This window comes from Plecotus auritus (assembly GCF_963455305.1).
Source record: "Plecotus auritus genome assembly, chromosome: 1".
In the NCBI taxonomy this organism is placed as follows: domain Eukaryota; kingdom Metazoa; phylum Chordata; class Mammalia; order Chiroptera; family Vespertilionidae; genus Plecotus; species Plecotus auritus.
Genome location: NC_137770.1, coordinates 24,213,432 through 24,232,826, shown reverse-complemented (window position 1 = coordinate 24,232,826; position 19,395 = coordinate 24,213,432). Strand labels below are relative to the sequence as shown.

At 51.7% G+C, this 19,395-nt stretch overlaps 1 protein-coding gene across 3 annotated transcripts; it reads right to left on the bottom strand.

The window, feature by feature from the left end:
* Positions 1 to 895: 895 nt before the first annotated feature.
* Positions 896 to 11,000, bottom strand: ZDHHC22 (zDHHC palmitoyltransferase 22). Of its 3 annotated transcripts, none has more exons than XM_080659351.1 (3): positions 10,626 to 11,000; positions 8,245 to 8,784; positions 896 to 3,557 (listed from the first exon to the last, which is right to left on the bottom strand). In XM_080659351.1, the coding sequence occupies exons 2-3, from the start codon at positions 8,768 to 8,770 to the stop codon at positions 3,292 to 3,294; spliced, it is 792 nt and encodes a 263-aa protein (XP_080515477.1). In that variant the 5' UTR covers positions 8,771 to 8,784; positions 10,626 to 11,000; the 3' UTR covers positions 896 to 3,291. The 3 variants fall into 3 exon arrangements, with proteins under 3 accessions (XP_080515477.1, XP_080515478.1, XP_080515479.1); XM_080659352.1 differs by lacking the exon at positions 10,626 to 11,000 and adding an exon at positions 9,557 to 9,796; XM_080659353.1 differs by lacking the exon at positions 10,626 to 11,000 and adding an exon at positions 10,052 to 10,125 and having other exon boundaries at positions 904 to 3,557.
* Positions 11,001 to 19,395: the final 8,395 nt, after the last annotated feature.

Sequence of the window (19,395 nt, the reverse complement as noted above, 5' to 3'; positions counted from 1 at the left end):
CACTAGCTGAGCATTAGGGATTAGCCACAGCTCCATTCATCTCTCACCACCTGCCCCTGCATATCAGGGAGCTGCCGCCCATTGGTGTGTGTTCAGGGAATGCAGGCTCCAGCCTTGGCCAGTGGTCAGCAAACTGCGGCTCGCAAGCCACGGTTTGCAGCTCTGTTGACTAATGAATTTGCCGACCACTGGCCTAGGCTGAAGGTTGTTCAACAGTCCAAGTAAAATCAGCACCTTGCAGCTGTGTCTCTATCAACCCAGGCCTGCACATCTTTAAGATGCATCAGAGGTCATGCCCATTCACCTGCTCAGGGACCACTCCCTGCAGGGCTCAAGCCCCTCCCTGCTGTCCACAGGGCTGGGCAGCCCAAGGTCTCCAGGTGTTGTCGGTAGGGGCTGGGACAGCAGGGGGCCATGGCTGATCCTCAGGAGTGGTCAGCCCTGGTTGTGTTGAAGGATCAGGTGGATTCTTCATTCTCCCTCCACCTGTCCTCTGACATGGAAAGACGTGGGAGGAGAGGAGGAGTGGGAGAAGAGGCAGTAAGTCCCAGGTCAGACAGTCCATCCCTGGTCCCATGGGTTCACAGATCCCAGCTCTGTGGACCTGCTACCGACCACACCCCAACCCTGACCAATCACAATGGGTTCTGGCTGAAAGAGTGGGGCAGGGTCTTGGGGGTCCCACATAGATGCCCTTTTAATCGCTGGGTTGTGCGGTGAACCAGGGCCCCAGGGGAGGAGCATCTGGGGCAGCAGCCGTCTAGACAAAGATGATGTACCCACTTGAATAGAAGTATTTTTGATCCTTATCTTAAATATTTTAATAGCTAGTATGACTGCTTCAGTACATTCCAGCCTTGCTACCAACCACAGTGCCCATACGATCACATCAAATCCAATTTAAAACCACATATTTTATTGATGTTCTTCATCGACAATGCAGGGTCACGTATACAAATGCTACTCAAGTCCCACAACTGGCAACTTCCCCACCGCTACCCCTCCCCCCACTGTCCAATCCGCCAGAGCCAACCTCCTGCAGGTCTCCCTTTGGCTTCCTCCCCCAGTGTCTGGCCTCACAATGCTGAGGCTCCAGGAGGCTGCAAATGGCTGGGCTGGCTTCCAAGCTTGAGCTTTGGGGTCAAGAGAGAACCAAGACCTGGGTCACCATTCCCACTACCTAAGTATGGCCAGAATGAGGGTGAGGGTGCTCACCTCCCACCCCCAATGACTTCTCCATCCAGCAGCCTGGGCACTCCTTCAGCTCTCTCTGCCATAACTTTCCTCTCCAAGTGACCTGCCCTGCTGACCACCAAGACGGCAGAGTGACCATTGTTCTGGGGGTGGGAGTCAGTGCCTGGATGACAGCGACAAGTTGCCCCTGATGGCAGGAATCTCATTATCTTGGTCACTACTCTATATCAGTACCTGGAAGAGCACATACTTGACACTAAATAAATACATGTAGTTTGCATGAATGAAGGGATATGGGAGGAAGTATAAGCGGATGGAGCCATTACTACATTAGCCCTCTAGGGGGCATGAAGGCAGGACCAAGGTTAAGTCCTTCAAAGCTCTGCCCAAGAACTCAGGGTGTTGTATAGCAACAATTGGGGTTGCCATGGCCACCAGCTGGGCACTGTAGTGTGTGGGTTTCAGCCCTATTGCCTGCATGGATGGCAGACTGGCCTTGGGACCCAATCAGGAGGGGGCACATGTGTTGTCCCTGCTCCCTCATATGCTCCAGGGGTCTAGTCCTCTGGGTTCCAAAACACACAGCCATGCCCTTATTCAGTGCCAGTCAGATAACCACGCTGGTCTGGCAATTGCACCCCTATATTCTGGTCTCCTCATTCCACAGCCTCGACTCTCCCAATCTCCCCTTCTGAGTTGAGCATGACCTTCAAGCTCTCCCCACCACTGTCCCCACCTGCCCCTGAACTGCTCCATCTCCCTGTCCTCAAATGCCAACCGCCTTAACTAGCATTAGCACCCAGGTAGATCTGTCTCTCCAGAGACTCTCTCCTCGGTGGCTGGGTGGGATCCTAAAAGTTTGCATCATAATTTTAAGACTCCTCCATGCCCATACAACCTCCATGAAAACAGATAACTCTCTACAGATCATTGGGCCTGGCGATCACAAAGCGGACACCAGAATCTTGGGTGGGGAGAGATGTTCCCTTCCCTAAGCCTGTGCAGAGATTCTTTCCCGGCGTGCCTGCTAGATGACTGCCTAGTCCCTGTTGGAATACCTCCAGTTTGGGGCACTCACTACCTCCCCAGGAAGCCACCCTAACGTTGAATAGCTTTAGCTGCCAGAATGTCCTTTATACGGGGAAGAAATGAACACATTTCCTTCTCTCATTCTCATTCTTCATATATCCCAGCACTCAGCCTCTATGTCACCCTCTTTCTTCTCCCCTAAGTGCTCTCTCTCTCCCCCCACCCCCTCTCTCATCCCCTTCTATATGTTTATGTAGTCACGTGCCTCTCATTTATAAGTATGTCCCCTTCCCTTCTCCCTTATCCTTCCTTTCCCAGCATCTAGCAAAGACTGGAAGAGTGCCAGGGAAAGAGAGCATCCAGCCAGGTCCCGGACTGGGCTTGGGTGGCCAGCTGGAGTAGGTTGCACAGGGGACAGCCGCTGGAAAAGAAATCCCAGGCCATTGGCTGCTGCATCCCAAAGGAAGGGCCTTGCAACTTGGGGGGTGGGGTGGACAGCAAGCTACTGAGTTCTTTTTCCCTCTCACTGCCCACAATTCCTCAGAGGGGACGAGGACACTCCCCTCCTTTCCCAACCTCCCTGGCAGTTGGCAGAGCAGACTTGGTAATTTTAAACACTTTGTAATTTTAAACATTTTTGCCAGACTCCAGGTCCCAGAGAGCATCATATCAGCAGCAAGAATTCATTCCCTACTCCCAACATGAGGCTTAGAGGACGAGATCTAGCAGATGGCAGTGATGACATGAGACACGGCAGAGAGAGTGGGTAAAGTGGGCAGAGGGGCAAAGCAGGGGCCCCAAGGAAAAGAAACAAAAGCAGAGGCCTCCTAACACCCGCCTGGCTGGCCCATGGAGAGTGTAACCATGCCTGGGTGACCATTTTTCCTCCTTGATCCACCAAGGAGGTCGTTGATCCACCAGCCAGTGCTGTTCCCTATGTCACAGACAAGGGGTGGCTGCTAGGACATTACCCACCCAGGTTGCATTGGGTCATGGGTGGAGACAAAGGTGCCATGGTCTCGAGTTCAGGAGGAATCAAGACACCAAGAGAAATGATGGGCGTGCCTGCTACTTGTCCCGCTGCTTGGAGCTCTCACCTCCGACGTTGAACATGGGGACCAGCAGGCCCAGTAGCCACCGCTTCCCGAACACCTCCTGCAAGTTCTTGCGCCAGGGCCCGGCCCTCACCGCTACCCCCTTCCGCATCTGGTGGCGGGTCTGTCCCCGGAGGATCAACAGCAGCTGATGGCAGCAGAAGCCAGCGCAGGCCAGGCCGATGGCAAACCAGAGGTAGAGCATGAGGATGACGAACATTTCAGAACCGAGGACAGCTCCTGCAGGGGCGGGGTGGGGGGAGTGGGGGCGGGGAAACACCAGCATCGCTTTATACCCAGGCCACGTAGGGACCTGCCATCACTGCAGGAGCTGCTGGGAAGGGAGGGAGATTAATGAGATTGAAGCGATATTTTATAGCAATCTCAGCGCTGCAGCTACGGAGAGGAAGGATAAACTAGTTGCCCTAACTTTTTCTTAGTGCTGACGGCCAGGGGAGAACTGGGGATGTCCGGGAGAAGGGAAGGAAGCTTCTCTGGGCAGCGCCTAGATACTAACATCCCTGAGCCAGAGATGCCCGTCTTTCTCTGCCTTCTCTTTCTGGTCTGGAAACAGGGAGAAGGGCTTTTTCTAGGAGGAGAGAGGGGTGAGCTGAGGATGCTAGAGAGGGAGCTGGCGCCTGGGCAGCTGTCTAGACGGAAGCACCTGCTCCCATGGAGCGGGAAGCATCCGCGGGAGGGCTCAGGAGGTGACAGCGTGATGGGGAGCAGGGCCTAGTCATCAAGAAGAATAAGTAACGAGCTCCCAGGGCAGCACAGAGCTCCAACCGAGAGAATAGACCAGTCATTAGTGTTAACAAGAGGACACTGTGGCCACCAGTACACTTGGCCAGAGCTCTCCTGTCAGTCAGAGCTTGCTAAGCCTGCAAGAGGCCTCCCAGCTCACTAGTCAGCCTCTTGCCTTGGGCAGGACCTCCTGTAAAGCTCTCTAAACAAGCACTCTCTATTACTAGGTTTTAAACAGCATCTGAGGAAGAGATCCCACACTCTGCTTCAGAGTAGGGGTGGTCAGTCCACGCTAAGTTTGAATCTCCCAGGTCTGTGGTCTCGCACACATTTCTTAACCTCTCTGAGTTGTAGTTTGCTCATCTGTAAAATGGTCCCATGGTGTTGCACGATTCAGGAAAATTGTGTGCAAAGTGGCCAGCTTTCTGGTTCACACGCAGCACAGCGCTCCCTGCTGAAGAGACTTGACCCCAAAAGATCTCAACATTAACTCCTTTTAGACCATCAAGCTTTCTCCTTCTCCCCATGGCTTGCAGTCCTAGCTGGGCTGCAACTTTGGCAGCCATGGTAGAGACACCTACCTTGACCTGCCCAGCAGCCAGGCCAGTGAACCCAGGGAGAATTCGAAAGCTCTCCTCAGCTGCTCTTCCTGCAGGACAAGCCCACCACCACCTGCTCCAGACCCCACCTTACAACCTACTTGACCTCTGCAAATCTCAACCATATCCCTCCCTTCTCCAGCTTCCCCTGGCCCCGGTCTACCTCTTCCCTGGTCTCCCCAGACTCCAGTTTCCAGACCCCTGAGGGTTGGGCTCTTAAAACTTGTCCAGTCTCAGCAGTGATGGACTCAGCCACCAGAGGATTTGGGTTTGCTCATTAGCAGCCTCCTCTTGCCCTCAGCCCCTGGGAGCTTGATAGCAGGTTTCTATTTGCAAAGTTGGTGACAAATAAGTCCATCGGCCCAGGGAGGGAAAGCTCATTCCAGCTGGCATTTTGAGGAGCCCCTCAGCTGGCTGGGGGCAGCAGCAGGACAAGGCTCACATGGGGCTGGCCCTCCCTCTGACCCACTTCTTGTCAGCACAGGTTAGCTCAGGCAGCACATGGAGGATGAAGGATCCAGGGACCAGGGTTCCCACTGGGCTCTGGGAATGCTGACAGGCAAAGATGACCCTCGAGCTGGGACCTGAGAACATCAGAGCTGTCAAGTGCGGGCCTGCCTTGCATCTCAGCCTCGGGGACAAGCCTGAGCTGATGGAAGCTGTTTCTCAGGGGCTTTATTTCTGGCACTAAATCAAGGCATGCGGAAAAGATCCTGTGGCCTTCTCCTGGCCCCTTGTGGCAACTACAAAAGGCTCTTCTGGTGACCTGCTTTTTCTTGAAATGTTTGAAGTTGACTAATCTGACTGCCTCAGCTCTCTGAACTATCTAATAATAGTTCTGCTTCTTTTAGAAAAATCAGAGTTTTTCTAAAGGCCTGAATGGTCACACCATCCAATCTCTCCCTCCCTGCTTCCCACCAAGCATTTATAACTCCTTTGACAGATCATTGCCTGGCATCTTTAACATACAGTCAGGGACAAGAGGCTCCCTTCCTCCCGAAGTGGCTCATTCGTCAAGAAGCAGCTTCAGAGAGGCAGTGTGGTATGGGGGAAGAAATATGAGCTCTGGAGGCTAGCAACCTTGAGTCCAGTCATAACTTGGAATCATAACTAGTTATGTGGCTTCGAAGCAGCTTAACCTTGCTAACCTTTTTGTTCCTGAGCCTTTAAGATGGATATGATCATACCTACCTCACAGAATGGTGGTGAGGATTGAATGAAATGAGACCTGCACAGTGGGTAGCACATAATAGGTGCTCAACCAACGTTAATCCCCTTTCCCTTTGACTGGACTTTCTGGAGGCATCCCCCACGCTGGTGTACTTATACAGATGTCATGACACAGATCAGATGGCGTCATCTCCATTTCCTAGGTGAGAAGAATGAGGCTCAGAGAGGTGACACAGTCGATACTGATCCCATGAAGCCACAAGAAAAGACAACTTCTAAAATGCACCTGGCCAGCCTCCTACCTCTTGAGCATCAGCTAAAGGCCCATGGGCAGCAGGCACCGGAAAACCTCTTCTACTTCTAGCTCACAGGGCCCACACTCCCAACCATCTCATGCTCTGGTGCAGATATAAGTCAGGGACAGTATCACCGTTGAGGACAAGTACCACAGCTCAATCTATCAGACAACTTGGGCCTTCCGACTCCCTCCTGTCCTCCCGAGATGAGGTAGGTAGTGCCCCAACCACTTGGGTTGAGAACAGGGGGAGAAGAGATAGGGAGGGAGGCACTGAAGAGTGTACTGGGGAGGGAGAGAAGGACGTGCAAGGGGAACGATGAAGGATGGCAAAGGAGGAAGATGAGAGGGGAGAGTCTGAGATTACAAACCTTGGCCTTCTTTTCCTAGTGGGTATGGTGAGGAGGTAAAAGATAATGGCACTCATCTTTCTGCTGGAATGGGATCTGGCACTTACTGGTTCTGTTCTCCCACCAGAGCAAATAAATAGATCCCTCTTTTTTTCTTTCCTGCCTCCCAAACTTAGCACATATGGATAGGACTCTAAGCCTGGCTTATCTCAAATCAAACCATTTCAAGATCCTTCCTTTGGAACCATCCAGTTTATGTGAGGAAACTACTAGGAAAAGAAAGTGTAATTAGGTTCTCTGGCTCCCCTCATCTCTCCACCTGCCTGTGCTCACACTCCACCCCCTAGCTCGCCCACCTACCCTCCCTCCTCCTGGTTATTTCAGTCCCAGCAGCCTCCTATGCCAGCGCCAGGTTCCAGAAGGCCTGAGAGCTCTGAGTTCCGGGCCCAGCTCAGCCACCAGTCCTCAAGGCATGTCCCCTAGCTGGGTCCTTCCTGGGTCTCTGAGTTCCCTCTGCCAAATGACACAACAGTTCTATGCCTGCAAAGGATTAGACTGCTGCCCCAACAAAGGCTGAAATAATGGCTCCCCCGAGAGTGGAGCAAAATTTTTATGAATGTTCAGCCCAGGCACATCAAGACAATCTTGGCTTCTCAGTGGAAGCAGCTGCACTGTGTCTTTCTTTGTCCCTGGAAGGTCAGTGGCTGAGGAAACATGCTGGGTTCCCTGCGCTGCTGTGGGCAAGCCATTTAATCCCACTCGAGCCTCAGTTTGTTCATCTGAGAAATAGAGATATAGATATCATACACACATGTGTGCACACTATCAAATGTAAAAAACAGGTCAATCAGAGTCAAAGGCCAGGGTAGGATGGAGAGGAAGAACATGAGGTAGGGACAAATTGCAAGGCCAGGTAAAGTGGTAAGAACTGCCACAGGTCCCTCTGGGCCAAGTATCAGGGTGCTGTTCTCAGGGCACACTATACACGGCCCTCACCAGGGTGCCCAGCTGAGCGCCACTTCGAAGGCCCACACGTCTGGCTCCTGCAAGTGTACGAGCCTCCTGGAGGATCAGTTCCCACACCAGAACCATGACTGTGGTGCGAGGATGCAACCATTAAACATGGCTGCATCTCCAACAAGGTGCCCCCTGCTCTGAGGCATCTACAGGCTTGAACCACCTGGTGGGGTCAAATATTATGGGCAGGAGGGCAGAACTTAGTCTCTTGCTGGGGCTGGCTGGCACCCTGTTGATCTTACTGTGGTTGGTGGGCAAGATGTTTGGAAGGTAAAGTCCTTAGGGGAACGTATGAGCAGCACTGGGGTCCAGGCAGAGGAAGATCAAAACATGGGCGCCCCTCACAGGCTGCATGGAAGGAGAACCAGCACCCAGCCCGCCTGGCACAGAGCAGGTGTACTGCCTGGATCACCACATCTCTGAGCAAACAGACCATGGTGAGCAAAAAGGAGATGAACGAGATGGGGGTAGGGAGAGAGGTTGCCAGATAAAATACAGCATGCTCAGCTAAACTGAATTTCAGATAGGTAACAGTACATTTTTTTTTTAGTATAAGTATGTCTCATGCAATATTTAGGAGATACTTATACACTTAAAAGTTATGCATTGTTTATCCGAAATTATAATTTAATTGGGCATCCTGTTGTGGGGGTTTTTTGTTTTTGTTTTTTTGCTAAATCTGGCAAACTTGGGGTTGGGGTTGCGGTGGGTTCTTTGTGTAGGGCCCAACCTGCCTGTCAAGACCCACTCACCAGAGAAGAACTGGCTGATGGAGGTGGGAAGGAGCGTGAGGAAGGCCAGTGGGTGGGCGAAGGAGATGGAAAGGACTGCGGAGATGTAGGCCACGCCGGCCACCATGGAGTAGAGGCAGGCCAGGGAGGTGTAGAGGCAGAACAGGACGAAGTTGCGCATGTTCCTGCTGCCAATGCAGTTGCCGGTGAAGAAACAGTGATGGTCCTGCTTCAGCGTGACTCTGGCGCACACTCGGCAGAAGTGGGTGCTGGGCGGGGGGCACAGAGCCTTCCTGGCCGAGGCCCCCTGGCAGGCGTCCAGGTCGTCGGGGGAGTTCTGGATGACCAGGACGTAGTTGCCCAGGGCATTGGTTGAGAGGAACAGGAAGAGTGCCCCGTGGAGCAGCGCAGGCGAGCAGAGCCGCGCGGCCGCCGGGTCCTCGCGCATGCTGGGCAGGAAGAGGAAGAGCTGGAGCGCGAAGGTCACCAGGGAGATGCACAGGAAATAGGCGGGGGCCACCACGTTGAGCAGCCTCAGGGCCAACATCTTCGATTACATTCCTAAGGGGCCCAGGGAGAGAGGAAAACTTACTGCGGTGTCCAGGGGGCGCCCTCGGGCGCTCCTCAGGCGTCCTCTGTCGGCCCAGCTTCACACCAGTCCATGCTCCCATCTTTGTCCCTCGACCGCCCCTCCTCTCTTTCCTAACCCGGGTGGAGCAGGCATGAGACCCCGAGACCGCCAAGGCCTCTGGGGGTCAGACTCTACTCCCCCGTGCTGGCTCCATCGGTTTTTGAGGGACTTCTGCGCCCTGGCACCCCGGAGTCAGACACAAGGAGAGAGAGGTTGGGGCTTGTTTGTAAGGAAAGGAGGGGCAAGGGTTTGGGCTCCGTTATGGCAGTGGGAAAGAGCCCAGGTTTGGGGTTTCTCCTTCAGACTTCCCAGGAGGAGAAGGCAAAGGATTGGGGTGGGGCCGAGGGAAATTATGGGAGTCCTGCATCACCTCCCCTTTCTCAGCCCCTGCCCCCACCCCATCTTGGGCAACACTTAGGGACCTCACAGGTAATCTGACTCTTTGGAGGTATGTGTGCTTGGGGGTCCGTGATATTTGGTGTGTGTGTGTGTGTGTGTGTGTGTGTGTGTGTGTGGAGGGAGGGAATGTGTGTAACTCTGTACGTGTAACCCGTGTGTGCCTGGGTGTCTGTGTTGGTGTATGCCTGTGTACACACACGCAGCCGCTGCCACCTGGCTTTAAAAAAATCAATTAAAACAATCGATACATTCACACAGGCCGCTGAGGCATCTAGTGGGGTGAGGTGGGGGCAGCCGGAATACCTGTGTCAGCCGGTCTTAGTCAGCCCACCTCTCCACGCTGGCAGCCCTGGCTATTTCTTTGCAAAAAGCGTTTTCATTTCAGGCGACGATATCCCCCCTTCCCGCCCGCCTCCCGTCCTCCTGGAGCGAGAAACCCAAACAACGCCGATGGCGCCGAAACCCTTTCAGTACCAACAAGCTCGCCCTGGGCGCAGGAGTGGATGCTTGGCCAGCCTTTCCGCTGATCAGCTGATGGACCCCGGCTGTCCGCCGGCCGCAGAGCGCAGCCCCCACCGCATCCCCACTCCACCTCCCTCACCCCCAGCCCGGGTTCCTGCCCAGCTTCGGAGGCCACCGGTAAATGGAATTCTGGGCGCCCGAGAGAACTTTTCCAAGGGCTAAGGAGTCGGGAGCCCGAGGCGCGAGAAAAGTTCTGGGAAGGCTGCTGCACCCAGGATGGGCGAATGCCAGGAGGCCACCATCCAGGCTGTCCCATCCCATTGGGCGACTGATCACCTTGGAGTCCCCTCTGAAGGTGCCAGTGCCCCGGGGACCCGCGGCCGCATGGGGAGCGCGAGTCTCTCTCCGGCAGGGACCCAGTGCCAGGCACGTCCAAGGGTGGTCGCTGGGGGCTCGGTACTGCCTCTGACCATGCGCTTCTGGGCGCTGCCGCGGCGCTGCCCACCCCAGAGAGAGCCCTCGGCCCCGGGCTCCGGTGAAGCAAGTGTCTTCCCCACGCCGGTCGCCAGGGGGGCGCGGGAGCAGCCTCCAGATGCGCCGCGGCGCTTGGAAGGCAAAGGACTGGGGCTGGGGGAGTGGGGGGCGTTCGGCGGGCGGCCACAGCCCCGGCCCTACGCGCCAGAGGGGACGGCGGAGACCGCGGGGGCCGCCCGGGACTCGGGGAGCTGTCCGTTCAGCACTGGAGCCTGCCTCGCCCGCTGCGGAGGGCGGCACAGCCAGAGCCCCAGCGAGGCAGGCAGCGCGGGCGGCCGCCGGCTTCTCGGCCAGCGCCTCCCGGACGCCCGGGAAGCCGCCCCATGAGCGGCCGCCGCCGCCGCACCGCCGCAGAGGGGTGAGGAAATAAACTCACCGAGCTCCGGTCGCCGATAAGAGGAGCCCTGGACACCGGCTCTCGCCCTCTCCGAGGCTGCAAACTTGTGGGCTCGGCCCCGCTGGCTCGCAGCCTTCTCACGATTTGCTTCGGGGGACTGGGCAGGTAGCGGGGGTGTGGGGAGGAGGGAGCGGGCAGCTGCGGTCCTCCCACTTGGGCGCCAGCGAGTGGGGGCCAGGAAGCAGCGGGGTTGGCAGCTGAGTACCCCCAGTCCTGCAGCCCCTTCTTCCCCTTCTGGGGGCAGCTCTCTGACCACCCCTCTCAGCATCGGGGACTTGTTCCCCACCCCTCCCCTGGTTCCCTTGAAGTGGGCTGGGGCGCCCTGCCTGACTTCAGCCACGGGTTAAAACTGGGATCTGGATTCAGCACTGATGTGGATGCTCTCACCATCATCTGCTCTTGCTTTTCTGCTGTGGCTGACAACCCTCTCTGCTCTCCACTCTGGGACAGAGAGAAGCCTGGGGGTTTTAGAATTCAGCCTGCCAGGGGCAACACCCATAAAGACCAGCGTCATTGTCACAGAGGGGTTGAGACAGGCTCCTGCCTCTGGAGCCTGTCTCCCTGGGTCTGAATATCCACCATTCACTACTGTGTGATCTTCAGATTCCACTTCCTCATCTGTAAAACAGAGATGTGAGGATTCCATGACAATATACTTAAAGCCCTTAAACAGGGCCTGCCCATGGTAAGCACTAGTTGAGCATTAGCTCCTAGTTGGTGTCACTATTTACTGGGCTCTAGAACCAGGCACTGTGCTAAGCCTTTAGCATAAAGCAGCTTTGTTAACCTTCTCAGCAGAAGCTCAATGATCACCACTGTATGGATGAGGAGGTTGAGACACAGAGACGCTAAGCCACATACCCAGAGTCACACAGCAGGTAAGTGGCAGAGCCTGGATTTGAACGAATGCACCCTCTCTCAGCCTCTACACACACCCAGCATCACTCTGAGATCCGGGGGGGGGGGGGCACTCATTTGGGAGAAGGGAGGACAACAGAGCTTGAACTAGGAGCAACTGCCTGGCATCCTGTTCCATCTCCCTGTTCCCATTCCTTCCCCCTCCCGACTCCACTATTCTGAGGTGGGTGCTGAGGGACACCAAGAGGGTGGGTGCACTTGGCCAGTGTGTGTCAAATGGGGTGAGGGACACAGAGGCTTTAGAAACACTGCAGGAGTATTGGAGCCACCACGGCTACTTCAGTTTCCCAGGCTGTCATATCTCACCTCCCCTTCCCCTCACCCTGTTCCACTCCTCTGGGTGAAGGCAAACATAATATATAAATAATTGTTTATTTTCTCAACCAGTTGTTTAAAACAAGAGCAATCCCTTAAAATGAGGGCCATGTGCTTATCAGCTCAGCCTATGTTTTTGAATCATCAGATACTGTTCTCTCTGTATTCTACCAGTGTACATCACAATAAAAGGGGGGGGGGGCAGGAAACTTTATGTATAAGCAAAAACAAACAAACAAACTCAGCTTGGACATGTGTGCCAGGTGTTGGCCTCTGAGGATCTGGTAGCCCTGTGAGTCCCAGTGGCCACAGGGCAGTCACGGCGAAGCACAGTGGCATTTTTTCCTTTAGAGCCTCTTTGTGTCAGATCATGGCTGTCTGGGCCCTTTCACAAGCTCTGCCTGCCTCTCAACCTGCCCGGGAGGCAAGGAGCCGGGAGGGCTTGGTTTGGGCTGTATTGATTGAAGATCTCTGTTCCCTAAAAACCTTGAAATTCTGGTGGTATTTCTAATTTTATTTTGCATATGGATGTGTGGTGGGAAGGTGTGTGTCTGAATTGGTGTGTGTGTGTGAGGGGAGGGAGAGAGAGAGAGAAGCTAAATGAATGTGGGAAGATTTCAGTGGGGGAAGGGAAGATTCAGCCAGGAGAGAGACAGAGATCTGGCTGTAGGGTGGACAGGAACAATGATTTATTTAGAAATATAATTGATCAACAGAAAAGGACATTAAAGCTTCAGATCTGGAGTTAGTAGCCCTCTCCCCTTAAGTGCATTGAGTAAGAGGAAGGACAGCCTAATGTTATTTGGTTTTCAAAATTTGGTGCTTACCCCTGACAAAATCAATAGGGAGGTCAATTAAAAAACTTCGCTTTGATTCTGGCCCCATCAGAATGAGGCAGCCTAAGAACAAACACTTTCTTGCCATTTACCAGCTGTGGGACCTGAGCAAGTCACTTAACCTCTCTGTTCTCAGTATGCTCATCCATAGAATGGGATGAAGACATTACCTTATGGTGATGATGATCAGATGGGATGATGTAATTTAAGTGTCACAGGCCCAGCAAGAGATTGGATAGTGTTAGCTTCTTTTCTCTTCCTCGCTCTCTTCTGGCCCTTATCTTTATCCACAAGTAAGTCTCATCTTTCCAACTAAAATGAGAGCTTTTGGTCTGTGTTGGAAATATTTTGAGGGGTCTCCTTCATATCTCCTAGCCTGATGATTTACCCAGAAGAGACACTGAGTTCAAGTGTTTTGACTGATGAGTTGATACTGGTCTCTCATCAGTCTTTTCCGGGAGGAAAAGCTGTGTTGCAAGGTCTTTAAAATGTCTGGTGAGGACACATTTGTCATTGATCTTGCAGTCCGCTGCCACCCACACCAACTGTAGTTTCATCCTTCACAAACAGCATCAGAAAATAATTTATAAACCACAGTCTCCATTGCCTTTGTCATATATTCTTATAGTTAGGCTCTGACTCTACCTGCAGGCTGTCCCAAGGGGGCAGTAACACAGACAGGCATCTGATTGCTGTCGAGCGCTTTCCCAGAAATATGTGCCATAAATCTTGCTGTTTGGTGGTGTTATTTGAATAAAATGAGTTCCCTCCCAAGTGGCAGTCATTCCATTTTGTCTCAAAATGTTGTGTACAGAGAGGCACTCTATGCAGCAAGCCACTTCTGCCTTGGTGGGGAGCCCCTGACACATGTCTGTCTGGCCCTATAACATCCCAAGAGTTTGGGGTGGAGAACATTCCAAGATGCAAGGGGCCACACCCAAGGAGGCTCTGGGGATTTTCCTTCATTCTCATGCTCTTATCTCAGATTGATCAGGGGGAGTGGAGGATAAAGGCTGGGGTCTCAAGGTTAACCAGTGCCCTGAAATTAAGGTTTTAATAGACATCCTTGGACAGGATACTCTTTGCTGCCAATAGCAAGTCAGAGGCAACCATAAAGTGCTCCCCAAGTCTCAGAAGGCTCAGTGAGACACTGTCTGGCCTGCCTGGATTTGGACAACATACAAGTGTAATTTTCATCTTAGCCAATCGAGTACATGAGAATTGGATTATCGCAGATTTTCTGTTTGGAGGTGATAATTTATTTGGACAACTATGTCTTCATTTTAACAATAACATTACTTTGATGTAATAAAGTGCTTTAGTAACCTTACAAAACACATCCACAAAAATTAAAATTTCATCCCATGAGTCTCTCAGTAGCCCCGTAAGCTAGCTGGAGCAAAAATGATTAAACCCATTTTTCTTACGAGGAAACTGAGGTTCAAAGATTTGCTGCACGTTAATTTGCAAGCCTTGCCCACGTTCAAATTAAAATGTGATTTAACATGCAGACATCTTATTGATACTTACATTTTCTAGAACATGGCACTTGCATAAAGGAAGCAGGTGCTAATATATAATCTACTCCCTCAGGATAAACGACCTGCAGGATCTCTCTTTATGGAAGATATTTATGTAAAATGATATAAATAAGTAAGCCTACAGCACATTAATCAAACGCTCTCAAGCACTTTGTGGCTTGTGGCGCTCGAGTGTGTATGTGATGGGGGCAGTGGTGCTCACTCATCATCCAAACCCACATGTCAAGGTAGAAACAGCCAGTCTGAATGCCAGCCACTGGGTGATAGGTAACCCCAGCGGTCTCCCTAGTGACTGATGCCTCAGGGTGGAAATCTTGGCTTGGCTTGGCAGAGCCTCCTTTGGAGCATTCAGGCTGCAGAAGAATGAAAGTGATCCTTTACCAATTAGCACTGGTTTCCAGGGAGCTCGCAGGCAGTCCTGGTAGGGAGGCCTGTGCCTGTGGACCAGTGCGCAGCCTAGCAGAGGTAGTGGCAGCAAGATTAACGGGCCCTTTCGTCTCAAAGCACGCAGGAGGGAGGAAGAGGAGGAGCAGACGGGAAGAGAGGAAAATGAAGAGAGGAAAGGAAAGAAAAGGGGGGCTGAGAGAGTACATGCTCATCTGACACACCTCGGTTTATGTCTTCATGACCAAGGTCGAAGGTCATAGGAAGTGCAGGGGGTGATCAGCTGTCTCCTTGAGAATCCTATAATGCCAGGTGTCCTGGATGGGAGGGAACCAGATGGAAGGTTAACATCTCAATTAGAGGAGGAGGGACGTGAGGCCAGGAGAATGAGGTCACTGCAGTGCCCTTGGCTGTTTAGAGGACTCTGTAAAATGGTGTTATGGCCGTAGAACAGCAGGCCACACAGAGCTCACAGCCCTGCCTCCATCTCCTGCCCTGTTCCAGCAGAGGTGACCGAGGACCAGGAGAGAGGCAGTGTGGTGTGATGAAAAAAGCATGAGCTTTTGGCGTAAGCTTTGACCTGTTTTCCCATTCATTGGCTGTGTGACCTTGAGCAAGTTCCTTAGCCTCTCTGAGCCTCAAATTCCCGGTCTGTGTAATTAGTCAATCAATTAATTAATTAGAGCTATAACTTGTAGAATTTGTCGTGAATTTTAAGTGACAAAGATACCATCTCAGTAGCACCTGCCCTTTCCACTAAATGACCCCCAGCTACCAGCTGCCAAATAACCCTGCTTGTCGCATAGCACTTACTGCTTCTACGATGACTTTGTTTGTTCATACCTCTGTTGGCCTGTTTATTGCCCCTTTGTGTCTGATAGACTCTAAACCCCCAAGGACACAGATTTACCCGTCATCTTTGTTTTTGTAATCTAGACCCAGCCCAGAGCTTGACATACAGTGAGTGCTCAATAATAAATATTAGAATAAACAAGAGCCCTAACTGGTTTGGCTCAGTGGATAGAGCATCGGCCTATGGACTGAAGGGTCCCAGGTTCAATTCCAGTCAGAGGCATGTGCCTTGGTTGCGGGCACATTCCTGGGTGGGGTGGAGGGGGGGGTTGTGCAGGAGACAGTTGATCAATGTTTCTCTCTCGTTGATGTTTCTAACTCTCTATCCCTCTCCCTTCCTCTCTGTAAAAACTCAATGAAATATATTTTTAAAAATAGAATAAACAAGAAACCGTTTGGGGGGACAAAGGGGGTGAGGGAACTATTTGGAAATCTATACCTTGATTGTGATGGTGGTTACATGACTATGTTTGTCAAATTATAGAACTACACCCCTCAAAAGGGTGGATGTTACTGTATGTAAATTAGATTTCAATACCTGACCTTTAAAAAATAGGCTAGAGGGAGCCGTGGTAAACAGAATTCAACGAAACAAAGATTCATGTTTACTGACACCCATTATGTGCCAGGTTGATAGAGGGCCAGGTGCCTTCGCCTTGGTTACTTTATTTAACCCTTACAACAGCTCTGCGTAATGAGAGGCTGACTCCTCCTGTTTTATGGAGGGGGAAATGGAGGCCCAGAGTGGTTACAAGATAGGCCAAGATTGTAAAGCTTGCTGGCAGTAGAAACAAAATCCAGGTCACTTGATCTCCGTGCCCAACCCTCACCCAGTGTTTTTCCTTCTGTGTCTCTGACCCGTCAACCCTCACATGGACATAGAAATAAAGAGCCCATTTTCCTTATGGAGAGGTAACATATTATCTGTTGTTGATCTTTTACACTTTAGCATGAATTAGCCAGTAAGAACCTTTTCTCAAAGAAGAGGGGCAAAGAGAGAAAGGGCTTTTTGCTGGAGACTAGGAGTGGGGTAGGATGGGAAGTAGAGTTAACATAAACAGACCTGAAAAAGTGTCAGGTGGGAACAGAGGATAGAAAGGAGCAGAAGGAGATAGAAACTTACTTCACTCTCACATTAAAGAAGTTTCAAGCACCAGTCTGGGACTGGTGTAGAGGCTTCATGATAATGTGGGACCCAGACCCTTTCCATCTTGTTGCTCCATCATACTAAGCATGTTGCCTCATGGTCTATTAGCCACATCTTACTGGGCAGGAGCCAGAGGTTTAGGAAAATGTTTAAGAGCTGACAGCTAGTAAATGGTGAAGGACCCGAATCATCCAGGACAGATAGGCATACTTTATTTGATCCAGACAGGTAAGTATACCCTGCTTCGTTTCTATAACCCTTGACCTCCATTGGACTGTGACCTCAGGAAGAGTAGGGACTAGGTTCTGTCCATGTGGTACCCACACTATCCAGCATGTAACCTGGCCCATAGAAGCTATTCAGGATATGTGCACAGAGTGGAAGGAAGAATGAATGTACTCTTCAGGGGCCTGGGTGACAATACTATGGGAGACAGATTGCTACAGATCCTCTGTATGAGCCACAGGCAAGAAAGATGAGGGCAGGACTTGAGCTGACATGGCAGCAGGGACTCCATCATTTTTTATTCTCTCGAGTAAGAAAAGATGCATCTAGGGCTGCCTAACCAGTTCCTGGGGGCATTGTTTTCAAACCTATCACAAATTTGTGTAGTAATTGTGTCAATTTTCCAGTAGATGGCAGTAAAGTATCTTGGTTTGGGGCACTTCTTTCCATGCAAATGCACTATCTGGGCCAGTGGTCAGCAAACTGCGGCTTGCGAGCCACATGCGGCTCGCGGTTTGCCGCTCTGTTGACTGAGTTTGCCGACCACTGATCTGGGCGATCTGCAGTGCTGGGCGCAGCTGTCTGCCACCGTCCAGTCTGTTGAAAGGTTGCCTGATACCCGCTTCCCAACCTTGTCCCCCGTCCTCTTCACCTCAAGGCTTTTCTAAACGATGCCCAGGGCCTTAGTGTTGGCCTAGGAATGTCAAGGGAAAGAGTCATTAGAGCCGGAAATCTCCAATTACATCCTTTGTTCCAAAGAAGGTAATGTTTGTGATCAGAAGCCCTGGGTTCAAGTCCAGCGTGTCCTAGTGAGTGGTCTTGGGCAAATGACCTTGTAATTCTGGAACCTAGCTTCCTCTTCTGGAAAGAGTGCAGTAACAATCCCTGCCCTGAACGTGACCATGCACCGCTGGCTGGAAAGCATCTCTGCCCGGGATTTCCCAGGTGACCCTGGGAGGGTATTCTGCACTATTGGGGCAGGGGTGTACTGTAGATTATGTGACTCCACTTTTGTCATCTGCCACCTTCAGCCATCTTCTCCTAGGGGATCTCTCTTCTGGTCTTCACCATCACCCCATCCCCAGGGATTGCTTTGGCCCCCTTCAGTCTCTGCTCCAAACTCCTTAGTCCAGTATAGTAAGTCAGCCAGTCAACAAATATTCATTGAACATCTACTATGTGCTGGGGGCTGAGTCAGTGTCTTCTGGTTGCTTACAGTCCCAGGGGAGCAATATAGTTAGCATAGTCACCATCTTGTTTCTGAATCTTTAGACCTCATCCCATTCCTATGGGACTCTAAGGAGAAAACGGCCTTGCCCAGTCCCCTTCCTTCCTACTTCCCAGGCCACTTCATGATGACATTATCTTTGACCCCCACCACTATAAACATCCTCTAAGGTCAGACCAAGGGAGGCTTAGCTGGGGTCTTCCCTGCCCCTCTCCTACTGGGGGAAGCCCAAGTCAGGGAAGTAGAAAACAAACTCACTGTGGGTTCACCTAGAATTTGGTTTGGTTGTGAAGTGGCAAGAAACCCAATAGTGTTGGTAGCTTAAGTTAGGTAGACATGTATTGGCCTCTCAAGTAAATGAAGTCCAGAGGCAGACAGTCCAGAGCCAATATGGTCACTCTACAGTATCAGGCAGGACCCAAACTCTTTCTAGCACCCTCTTCTGTCATCCCTTGGGTGTAGCTCTCCTCATTATGGGGGAGGTGGCAGTTCAGGGCTGGCAAAGCCCTTCCTGATATCAGGACCAAGTCTCCTTCTGTATCATTTCCCCATCATTCTTAGCATGCAGCTTCCACCTCATGGTCCAAAATGGCTGCTCAAGCTCCAGCCATCTGGTCAACCTTCCAGTAGCATAAAGCAGGAAAGAAGGCTGAGCAAGGGCGTAATCTCTCTGCTTAAGGAAACTCCCTGGGAGTTACTCATGATACTTCCATTGGTTAGAACTTAGTTATATGACTATGTATAGAAAGAAAGACGCTGAGAAACTTGTCTTTATTCCAGGTAGGTCCAATTCCTGGGGAAGAAAAGGAGAATGGTTATTGAGCAACCATGAGAATTCTCTACCGCATCTTGCCTACAGAGGGTGCCTCAACCTAGCAGTCTCCTCTGACTAAATTAGCCAGGAAAATAACCTAATAACCATAAGATCACAAAACAATAATTATACAAAGACAGTAATGAGGTTATTTGCTCTCTGAGTATAAATGACATTTGTGTTTGGCTGTGATTATCATCATTGCCAACATTCAGCACTGCAAACCCCCATGCTTTCAGCTGCCCACAGTCCTGATCCTGCCGGTCCAGCTGTGGCATCCACTCTGTCACCCCTGACACAAACTCCCTATGCATCCAGCACTGTCCCCTCCTCCCTTTCTAGAATGAAATACAGGGGAGCAGTGAGGAGGAGGCCCAGCGACAGCAGCTGCTGCACAGCGGGATCAGGAGGCGGTTGCCTTGGTGAGTTGGGCAAAGAGGCCTCGGATGCTGTTAAATGTATTTTCCTGATGGGTCTTCTCCTTCTTGC